At 42.5% G+C, this 12,030-nt stretch overlaps 1 protein-coding gene across 1 annotated transcript in view; it reads left to right on the top strand.

The window, feature by feature from the left end:
- The window catches only part of LOC139376136 (cadherin-2-like), an 84,759-nt gene that overhangs the window by 45,609 nt on the left and 27,120 nt on the right, over nucleotides 1–12,030 (top strand). The window contains exons 3-4 of the mRNA XM_071118373.1: nucleotides 647–867; nucleotides 11,685–11,864. Coding sequence (XP_070974474.1) covers nucleotides 647–867; nucleotides 11,685–11,864 — 401 coding nt within the window. The remainder of the gene's footprint in view (nucleotides 1–646; nucleotides 868–11,684; nucleotides 11,865–12,030) is intronic.

Below are 12,030 nucleotides of genomic sequence, written 5' to 3'. Positions count from 1 at the left end.
TGGGATCGCTAGCCGACCACGGCGAAGCATCCGCGTTTGTCATTGGGGAGAAAGCTACTGTGCAACGACTTGAGCTGAAATAAATAATAATGAAATCAATTATTATTATTTTATTTATTGAAGCTGATGCTTCTTTTTACCCAGACCCAACAGTTCATTTAGCCACAGTCAAATTAGCACATCAGTTTTAAAGTGCAATGTTTTGGTATTTTAGCTTTCTTTCTTTTTTTCTCTCCTTTTTTCCTGTTAATATTAAAACAAACAATCTTTACATTCAGTCATCGAACAGACTCCCATTTTAGCTTTCAAAGTTGTATTCAGCAAGTGCCCTTCAGGGGTGCACATCTCCCCTTTTGCTTTCTTTCCCTTTCTCTTTTTTCTCTCTCTTTCTTCTTCTCTCTCTCTCTCTCTACCGCACCTGTTTAGAACAATACCTTTGTGGTGCAGCTTGACATAAATTATGTATGAGTTTCAGGAGGAATTGGAGAACCTTTGTGGACTATACCACACAGTCTGTGAGTGGTGTGGGAGCTGTCTGGATGTCCGTCTGTCTGTTTGAGTGTCTATTCGCTGTCTTTCTGTCTCTCGCTCCCAGGTTGCCTCAGCTTCAATCTCATGTTCTGTTTCCCCTCTCCTTCTCTTACAGTGAAGTTTGTGAACTGCGGCCGAGGTGGACTGGTGCGTTTCGAGTGCAGTAACCCGTTCGACTTCCGGATAGAGGCTGACGGGGTCGTCTACGCCCTCAGGCCTTTGACCTTGTCCACCCTCCCTACAGTGCCCCTAGTTATCGTAGCCAGGGACGAGACCAATCAGCAGCAATGGCAGACCCAAGTGAGACTGACGCCCCCTGTAGGCCAGGACCAGCAGGTACGTCCAACACCTCCACATGCATCCTCTCTCCTACCCCCTCTCTCTCTAATAGTTGTTGTTTATTTGTGACTTTGAGTAGCATTGTGGAATGTGGAATGTTCCAATTCGGATTCCGCCGTTGCATCCAATTCCGCTTATTAGCCTCGCATAAACAGATGATTTGTTCCCTAAATTGTAGCAGATGTTCCGTGATACTGAATGGAGGCTCGTTATTTAAAACTTAATGTTTTGGTACAGTCCATACGTAGCTTGTTTTTGGTCGCAGGTTCAGGAACGGCTGAAGAATTGCAACGTTTACCTGGAGTAAACTCTGCAAATTGCACTGCTGGGTGATATGAAAAGTCATAGTCAATCAATCAATAAAATAATAATGCTCTTAGCAAAAATGTTTATCTTTAATTTTCAATCCATAGAAACCATGAGAATAGAAAGGTTCAGAACTTCTGTGAAACATCACAGCACAGTTGTAATATATATGGCAAATAGAAATCAAAACTGGACGGTCTTGGCAGTGCATTCGAAAAGTATTCAGACTCCTTCCCTTTTTCCACATTTTGTTACGTTACAGCCTTATTCTAAAATGGATTAAATTACAAAAACTGAAATACCTTATTTACATTGCCTTGCAAAAGTATTCATCCCCCTTGGCGTTTTTCCTATTTTGTTGCATTACAACCTGTAATTTAAATGGATTTTTATTTGGATTTCATGTAATGGACATACACAAAATAGTCCAAATTGGTGAAGTGAAATAGAAAAAATAGCTTGTTGTAAAAAATTTGACAAAATAAAAAACGGTAAAGTGGTGCGTGCATATGTATTCACCCTCTTTGTTATGAAGCCCCTAAATCAGATCTGGTGCAACCAATTACCTTCAGAAGCCACATAATTAGTTAAATAAAGTCCACCTGTGTGCAACCTAAGTGTCACATGATCTCAGTAAAAATACACCTGTCTGAAAGGTCCCAGAGACTGCAACACCACTAAGCAAGGGGCACCACCAAGCAATCAGCACAATGAAGACCAAGGAGCTCTCCAAACAGGTCAGGGACAAAGTTGTGGAGATGTACAGATCAGGGTTATAAAAACAATATTTGAAACTTTGAACATCCCACGGAGCACCATTAAATCCATTATTAAAAAATGGAAAGAATATGGAACCACAACAAACCTGCTAAGAGAGGGCCGCCCACCAAAGCTCATGGACCAGGCATGGAGGGCATTAATCACAAAGGCAACAAAGAGACCAAACATAACCCTGAATGAGCTGCAAAGCTCCACAGTGGAGATCGGAGTATCTGTCCATAGGACCACTTTAAGCCATACACTCCACAGAGCTGGGCTTTACGGAAGAGTGGCCAGAAAAAAGCCATTGCTTAAAGAAAAAAATAAGCGAACACATTTGATGTTCGCCAAACGGCATGTGGGAGACTCCCCAAACATATGGAAGACGGTACTCTGGTCAGATGAGACTAAAATGTAGCTTTTTGGCTATCAAGGAAAACGCTATGTCTGGCGCAAACCCAACACCTCTCATCACCCCGAGAACACCATCTCCACAGTGAAGCATGGTGGTGGCAGCAGCATGCTGTGGGGATGTTTTTCATTGTCAGGGACTTGGGAACCTGGTCAGAATTGAAGGAGTGATGTATGCTGCTAAATACAGGGAAATTCTTGAGGGAAACCTATTTCAGTCTTTCAGAGATTTGAGACTGGGATGTAGGTTCACCTTCCAGCAGGACAATGACCCTAAGCATTACTGCTAAAGCAACACTTGAGTGGTTTAAGGGGAAAGATTTAAATGTCTAGGAATGGCATAGTCAAAGCCCAGACCTCAATCCAATTGAGAATCTGTGGGATGATTTAAAGATTGCTGTACACAAGCAGAACCAATCCAACTTGAAGGAGCTGGAGCAGTTTTGCCCTGAAGAATGGGCAAAAATCCCAGTGGCTAGATGTGCCAAGCTTATAGAGACATACCCAAGAGACTTGCAGCTGTAATTGCTGTAAAAGGTGGCTCTACAAAGTATTGACTTTGGGGGGGGGGGGGGGGGGGGTGAATAGTTATGCATAGTTGTCTTATTTCTCGTTCTTGAGCTCCGAGACAGGATTGTGTCAAATCATAGATCTGGGGAAGGGTACGAAAAAAAATTCTGCAGCATTGAAGGTCAACAAGAGCACAGTGCCTCCATCATTATTAAATGGAAGAAGTTTGGAACCACCAAAATTCTTCCAAGAGCTGGCCATCCAGGCAAACTGAGCAATCGGGGGAGAAGGGCCTTGGTCAGGCAGGTGACCAAGAACCCAATGGTCACTGACAGAGCTCCAGAGTTTCTATGTGGAGATGGGAGAACCTTCCAGGAGGACTACCATCTCTGAAGGACTCCACCAATTAGGCCTTTATGGTAGAGTGGCCAGCCAGATGCCCCTCCTCAGTAAAAGGCACATGACAGCCTGCTTGGAGTTTGCCAAATGCACCTAAAGAAGTCTTAGAACATGAGAAACAAGATTCTCTGGTCTGATGAAACCTAGATTGAACTCTTTGCCTGATTGTCAAGCATCATGTCTGGAGGAAACCTGGAAACATCCCTATGGTGGTGGTGGCAGCATCATGCTTTGGGGATGTTTTTCAACGGCAGGGACTGGCAGTCTAGTCAGGATCGAGGGAAAGATGAATGGAGCAAAGTACAGACAGATCCTTGATGAAAACCTGCTCCAGAGCGCTCTGGACTTCAGACTGGGTGAAGGTTCACCTTCCAACTGGACAAACACCCAAAGCACACAGCCAAGACACCGCAGGAGTTGCTTCAGGACAAGTCTCTGAATGTCCTTGAGTAGCCCAGCCAGAGCCCGGACTGGAACCCGATCGAACATCTATGGAGAGACCTGAAAATAGCTGTGCAGCGACGCTAACATAACAAAATGTGGAAAAAGTGAATGGGTATGAATACTTTCTGATGGCACTGTATATATATTTAAAATAATGTACACTTCTGTTCAAAAGTTTTGGGTCACTTAGAAATTTCCTTGTTTTTGAAAGAAAATTTAAAAAAATTGTCCATTAAAATAACATAACATTGATCAGAAATACAGTGTAGACATAGATAATGATATAAATTACAAATTGTAGCTGCCCCTACTCAGTAAAAGGGGCAGATTTTTCATGGAATATCTACATAGGTGTACAGAGGCCCATTGTTAGCAACCATCACCCGTGTTCCAATGGCACATTGCATTAGCTAATCCAAGTTTATTATTTTAAAAGGCTAATTGATCATCAGAAAACCCTTTTGCAACTATGTTAGCACAGCTGAAAACTTTGTACTGATTAAAAAAGCAATAAAACTGGCCTTCTTTAGACTAGTTGAGTATCTGTAGCACGCGCTCCAGCAGGTATATCTCTCTGGTCACCCCCAAAACCAATTCTTACTTTGGGTGCCTCTCCTTCCAGTTCTCTGCTGCCATTGACTGGAACGAACTACAAAAATCTCTGAAACTGGAAACACTTATCTCCCTCACTAGCTTTAAGCACCAGCTGTCAGAGCAGCTCACATATTACTGCATCTGTACATAGCCTATCTATAAGTTAGCCCAAACAAATACCTCTTTCCCTACTGTATTTATTAATTTATTTATTTTGCTCCTTTGCACCCCATTGTTTCTATTTCTACTTCGCACATTCTTCCACTGTAAATCTACCATTCCAGTGTTTTATTTGCTATATTGTATTTACAGTGCCTTGCGAAAGTATTTGGCCCCCTTGAACTTTGCGACCTTTTGCCACATTTCAGGCTTCAAACATAAAGATATAAAACTGTATTTTTTTGTGAAGAATCAACAACAAGTGGGACACAATCATGAAGTGGAACAACATTTATTGGATATTTCAAACTTTTTTAACAAATCAAAAACTGAAAAATTGGGCGTGCAAAATTATTCAGCCCCCTTAAGTTAATACTTTGTAGCGCCACCTTTTGCTGCGATTACAGCTGTAAGTCGCTTGGGGTATGTCTCTATCAGTTTTGCACATCGAGAGACTGACATTTTTTCCCATTCCTCCTTGCAAAACAGCTTGAGCTCAGTGAGGTTGGATGGAGAGCATTTGTGAACAGCATTTTTCAGTTCTTTCCACAGATTCTCGATTGGATTCAGGTCTGAACTTTGACTTGGCCATTCTAACACCTGGATATGTTTATTTTTTAACCATTCCATTGTAGATTTTGCTTTATGTTTTGGATCATTGTCTTGTTGGAAGACAAATCTCCGTCCCAGTCTCAGGTCTTTTGCAGACTCCATCAGGTTTTCTTCCAGAATGGTCCTGTATTTGGCTCCATCCATCTTCCCATCAATTTGAACCATCTTCCCTGTCCCTGCTGAAGAAAAGCAGGCCCAAACCATGATGCTGCCACCACCATGTTTGACAGTGGGGATGGTGTGTTCAGCTGTGTTGCTTTTACGCTAAACATAACGTTTTGCATTGTTGCCAAAAAGTTAAATTTTGGTTTAATCTGACCAGAGCACCTTCTTCCACATGTTTGGTGTGTCTCCCATGTGGCTTGTGGCAAACTTTAAACAACACTTTTTATGGATATCTTTAAGAAATGGCTTTCTTCTTGCCACTCTTCCATAAAGGCCAGATTTGTGCAATATACAACTGATTGTTGTCCTATGGACAGAGTCTCCCACCTCAGCTGTAGATCTCTGCAGTTCATCCAGAGTGATCATGGGCCTCTTGGCTGCATCTCTGATCAGTCTTCTCCTTGTATGAGCTGAAAGTTTAGAGGGACGGCCAGGTCTTGGTAGATTTGCAGTGGTCTGATACTCCTTCCATTTCAATATTATCGCTTGCACAGTGCTCCTTGGGATGTTTAAAGCTTGGGAAATCTTTTTGTATCCAAATCCGGCTTTAAACTTCTTCACAACAGTATCTCGGACCTGCCTGGTGTGTTCCTTGTTCTTCATGATGCTCTCTGCGCTTTTAACGGACCTCTGAGACTATCACAGTGCAGTGCATTTATACGGAGACTTGATTACACACAGGTGGATTGTATTTATCATCATTAGTCATTTAGGTCAACATTGGATCATTCAGAGATCCTCACTGAACTTCTGGAGAGAGTTTGCTGCACTGAAAGTAAAGGGGCTGAATAATTTTGCACGCCCAATTTTTCAGTTTTTGATTTGTTAAAAAAGTTTGAAATATCCAATAAATGTCGTTCCACTTCATGATTGTGTCCCACTTGTTGTTGATTCTTCACAAACAAACACAGTTTTATATCTTTATGTTTGAAGCCTGAAATGTGGCAAAAGGTCGCAAAGTTCAAGGGGGCCGAATACTTTCGCAAGGCACTGTACTTCGCCACCATGGCCTTTTTTTTTGTCTTTACCTCCCTTATCTCAACTCATTTGCTCACATCGTATATAGACTTTTTTTTCTACTGTATTATTGACTGACTGTATGTTTGTTTTACTCCATGTTTATCTCTGTGTTGTTGTATGTGTCGAACTGCTTTGCTTTATCTTGGCCAGGTCGCAATTGTAAATGAGAACTTGTTCTCAACTTGCCTACCTGGTTAAATAAAGGTGAAATAAAACAAATAAAAAAATCTGGAGCATCAGCATTTGTGGGTTGGATTACAGGCTCGTCACTCTATTCTTGTTCTGAGATTTGAAGGCTATTCCATGCGAGACATTGTCAAGAAACTGAAGATGGTACAAAGCTGTGTACTACTCCCATCACAGAACAGCGCAAACTGGCTCTAACCAGAATAGAAAGAGGAGTGGGAGGCCCCGGTGCACAACTGCGCAAGAGGACAAGTACATTAGAGTGTCTAGTTTGTGAAACAGACGCCTCACAGGTCCTCAACTGGCAGCTTCATTAAATTGTACCTGCAAAACACCAGTCTCAACATCAACAGTGGAAGCGACTCCGGGATGCTGGTGCTCTGGGTAGAGTTGCAAAGAAAAAGCCATATCTCAGACTGGCCAATAAAAATAAAAGATTACGATGGGCAAAAGAACACAGACACAGGACAGAGGAACTCTACCTAGAAGGCCAGCATCACGGAGTCGCCTCTTCACTGTTGACGTTGAGACTGGTGTTTTACGGGTACCTTTAACTGTTCACTTAATGGGGAGCACAAACATATACTCAGCCTGATCAGTGGGTAGCAGCGCTGCACACAACTGATGCAGAATACCTCCTCATAAAGACGGATTTCAATCAGCCTTTTTGTGGCGGGTTATGGAGGTATGTTCGTCATCCAACCAGAGGGGATCACTAGTGGTGATTCAAACAACAGACAATATCTGTCTCTAGGCTTTAAAGAGCCACCGTTCAGTCAGTGTTCCCACTGGGCTTGACAGATATTGCTAAATATTGACCATGTGCTCATCAGTCAACATTGTGATTGGCTGTAGATGAGAATGGCCATGTGATGTGGTGATGTAATGAAGTGTGTCACAGAGAGATAGAGAGAGAGAGAGAGAGAGAACAGGGAAAGGAGGAGAAACGAGACTCAAACGGCTGGGTTTGTATTTCTCTCCTCATACTCAGTATTCGATTATGTGTTCCTGTTCAATTGAACGGCCATAATCTGTGACAGTTTTTCTTTCTCACTCTGTGGAATGGTGTTAATTGGCAAGACAGCACAGACTCACATTTAAGCTCTTTGGGAGGCTTTCTCTCTCTCACTCTTGCTCTCTCTCTCTCTCTTCCAGCCTTTTCTCTGTAGCTCGTTCTCAGCCCTTTCTCTCTCTTTCAACCCAATTTGCACCGGTGTGAGTGAGCTGTTTTAGGTTGAATTATTGAAGTCAGCGTTGTCTGATCTTACGTTGTGGACTTTCATTGTTAATGAATGCCTCTAAGTACAGTACAATGAGCCTCTTTGTTCAACAAAGACACTGAAAATACATTGTCTCTTCCTCCAGTCATATACAGGACAAATTAGTTACCCAAGCAGTACATTTCAAAAGCACCTCTCCGAAACCACTGCATAAAAGGCACTTGCCTTTTATAAGCCTCCAGATTAAAACCGTTGAGAGTTATGTCTAGTTAGTATGAGTGCAGCAGTGAAGGTTTAGAATTCTACAGGGGATGATTTAGTGATAGTTTTGAAAACAGCATCGTTAGCTGCTGACGCTCATTTACCATTGTGACTCCTGCAGGTATGTGATTCTAATGACATCATTAGTCACCCGGGTCGGTCATTTAAAGAGAAATGCACACATGTTCAGGGCAGATAAACAAGGGGCTTGGCCACAGTTGTTTTTAAATAGAAATAAGCGGACCCAAATGGGTAAGCGCATGCTTTTTTTAGGAGGGTGGGCCTAGTCTAGACTGATTGACAATTGGTGTCAATGTCAGTGCTGTGTGTCAATGTGATTGACTTAACTGTATTGACAGTGGTGGCTTTGGACTTGATGACATGGTAGTAACCAAATCTTTGATTGACTTCAGAGCCCTCCACTATATATCTCACCAGTTTATTGGGCCGTGTGTGGTTGGTTATCTGGTTATCAGCAATGGCTGTCATGAATCATCATCATGCGATCCTTAATCACATCAGAAATTAGATGCTATATTAGCGAGCGCTGCGAACGCATCGGCCCTGGGGAATGTTTTAGCACTAGAACCGCTGGGCCTTGACGAATCCCCTTCAAGCTAACTAGTTGTAATTCTGACTGAAACATTCTAACAGTGTAATTAATACACTTCATATATACTATCACTAAAATATTGATTTGGTTGTGTTCATGAAGGTAGGTGTTAGGTAACATTAAAATATATATTTTTCTCTCCCATTTCAAATAACAAAATAGCATTTTCATTAGTTTATATTACTGTAGGCTGGAGTGCCTTTGTTACAATTATGAAACAGAAAACATTTGTTCCTCGTTTCAGGAAACTAGGCGTATATCGCGCATCACTACTTCACAGGAGCGCCATTTGAATGTAAACATACTTATTTTTCTTTAAATAAATTCTGGAACATGTGAAGTTTCATGTGCCTTAATAACAAACTTATATGCCATCTGTAAATAGAAATACACTTGTTAAATTACGAGCCTAGTTCGTTTAGCCAAGAAAAATGACAGCAACCTTCCCGCTAGCCATGATTGGCTGAGATAATGAGTGGGCTGGACATGCCGAGAGATGAGTTCAGATTGGTCTGCCATGTAGCACCTTCCGTCTATAACATGAGCTGGTCAGTATGTGTAGGTAATCCATTCTAATGCCGCTTTTTTTTATATATATATCAGGTCGTAGAACTGCAGAAGTGTTGCTCCCCACTTTCTGGAGGACCGAGTTTAGAAAATCTATGGAATTAGAGTATAATAATTAAGGAGATTGAGAAAATTCTGCCGTTTGATTGCAAATATGCAGACAGAGTCGAAAAGGGAACACACAAGGCTGTTGTATATTACATCTTCAAACTAAGGGCAACCATGGCATTTGTGACAGAGAGGGAAAAGCGTCTACCCATATATACGGGTAAGAGAGTCTAGCTAGCTACATGTAGGCCTCCATTGTAAATAAGAATTTGTTCTTAACTGACTTGCCTAGTTAAATAAAGGTAACAGCTAACATTGGACCTTTGGTTAGCTACCTGCAGATTCACACAAGGTTGGGATTATGGTTCATTGTTTAGCTGAGGTTCCGATTCAGAAGAAAAGTAGAGATGTCATGATTAATTTCTTCCCCAAGATTTTGAGATTATAATTATAATATACCAATAGAATAGAATGGCCCACCCTGTTATTCATTCAGAATAAGTTATTATGCATGATCCGCTTCCCCTCGCTCTGCAACTCACCCATGCTCCCCCTTTCGACCCCATCATACTTTATTTAATGTCGTTTTGGTTTAGTTTAAGTTCCGTTTTAGAAGCAATTATCGGGGTGATTATCAACTGGCCTCTGCAACTTCCATGTCGGATGAATGAGCAGCGCAGGTCCTACTGGTGGGAGAAGGAGGGGAAAATGGGAAAACATTCAAATTATGACATGCCCTCCTAAAAATGTCTATGACTCCAGTTCTGTTTGTGTTATTTCGATTCTAACAGCGGCAGTGGGTTAAATAGACTTATTTAGGAAGGGCCGAGGACGGATGGGGGCATGACTTTAAAAATCAGAGTAATAAAATGAATAAAGTCATGAGCTGTCAAAATGACTGCTTTGCTGGTCCTAGTGTTAATCAATTGGCTCGTTAACATCAAAGTGACCTCCCCTGCTAAGACCATCCACATCAACAAAAGAGTCTAGGCCTTAGAGAGGGTGATTTTGTACTTGTCTATAACAACACAAACACACATACACACACACACACACACACAGTCAGAGGATGGAGGTAGACTCCAACAAGGTGCAGAGAGACATGCCGAACACTCCAGAGATAGATAGATGTGTGTTGGGGCTAAGGCTTCTAAGCAAACCCTCAACACCATTCATCATTCCAGACGCCAGGTCACAAATAATTACCGCTCGCACTTTCTCCTCCAGTTTAATAGGGTAATAGATATTTCTGAAGCATGTTCCCCGCTATCTGTCCGCTTGCCTCTCTGCATTTCAAATGTGTGAAAGCAGCATAATCGGATTTCAAACATGATTAGTGGAGACGCTCCAACAGCTCCGTAGATCGTCAGGGAGGGGTGGCATGCGTGCCGAGGCGGCATAAGATGGGGCTCGTTTTGTAAGGCAAAACAGTCATTAATTTTGTTGTTTGCACAGAGAACTTTCTGCTAGTTTCAGTACTTGGGATACTGTGCAACGAATTGGCGATCAGTAATTACAGACGGAAGAGAGAGTAAATAAAGGACTTTCTGAGGCGTGACTGTTCTGCAGCAGGGAAATTGCATCTGTCATTCACTGACTTTGACTACCTAAGTTTGCCGGCGTCTTGTTTTCATTTTTACCATGGCGCGTTCAAGGTTATTGTGACTTTTCTGGCGCTGCTTCAGCATCTCTCCCAACAGTCTCTCTCTGTGGAACAGCATAGGCAATTGGAGCCATCTGGGTATTTAGAGTCTGGCTTGCAGGTACCATCCTCCTTTGTTTCAAATCACATTCATTACAGCCATGGGAGGATGGCACATCAATTTTAAAAGCCTTTCTGTGTGTGTGTGTGTGTGTGTGTGTGTGTGTGTGTGTGTGTGTGTGTGTGTGTGTGTGTGTGTGTGTGTGTGTGTGTGTGTGTGTGTGTGTGTGTGTGTGTGTGTGTGTGTGTGTGTGTGTGTGTGTGTGTGTGTGTGTGTGTGTGTGTGTGTGTGTGTGTGTGTGTGCGTGCGTGTGTGTGTGCATGCTTTTATCAGGACATGAGAGGAGGTCTGTGATTTAAAGCTAACTGGGGGCTGCAGTACTATCCCCGACAAAGCACCTCAAACACTACTCTCATTCCCAGCCTTGTTTCTCACTGAAAGCCTGGAAAGAGAGGCTGTTCAAACACATCATCACATATATGGAGGCTATGTTAACCTTCACTGAATTCTCAAAGTCAAAATGGATCCTAAAATATAACGTGGCCACATCAAAAAGCCTCCTACAAGCTCCCACATTTGGTCATCTAGTGGGTATAATTGAATGATATTGGGAAAACAGTTTTAGGTCAGGCAGGAATGTACATTCTCTTGAATTCCTTCCATCACATCATTGGTAGTTAAAGACAATTGGTCTTGTGGCTACTGTATAAACAGTCTACCTCAAGTCATTCGTTTCTAGATGTGTCCGCTTTAGTTGTTTTCAATGTCTATCTGAAGTTTCCATAGTTTTTTTTAGATGTGTCAAGTTAGTAACCTGATGTTATTTCTCTCCTTCAGGCCCAGGACATCCAAGCTCCCCCAGCTCGGTCCCAGGGTCTCCAGGAGATATGGTTCCCATCACGGCAGACAGACAGCAGCTCCATCGGCCAGCTCAAACGCATGAAGAGAGACTGGGTCATCCCCCCAATCAACGTTCCCGAGAACTCCAGAGGAGAGTTCCCCCAGGACCTGGTCCGGGTAAGATGTCGCACGCACACACACACACACACACACACACAAACACACACACAAACACACACACAAACACCAGATATCCACAATCTCAAAGGAAACGATATTGCTCTGATGTGAGCTTCATGGTTCTATGAAGCAGCAGAAGATTTTGGACCGGCCATTCCCATTC

The sequence above is a fragment of the Oncorhynchus clarkii genome, chromosome 20 (genome assembly GCF_045791955.1).
Source record: "Oncorhynchus clarkii lewisi isolate Uvic-CL-2024 chromosome 20, UVic_Ocla_1.0, whole genome shotgun sequence".
Taxonomy (NCBI): Eukaryota; Metazoa; Chordata; class Actinopteri; order Salmoniformes; family Salmonidae; genus Oncorhynchus; species Oncorhynchus clarkii.
The sequence above is the reverse complement of the archived record's forward strand: the minus strand, read 5'-3'. Positions and strand labels throughout refer to the sequence as shown.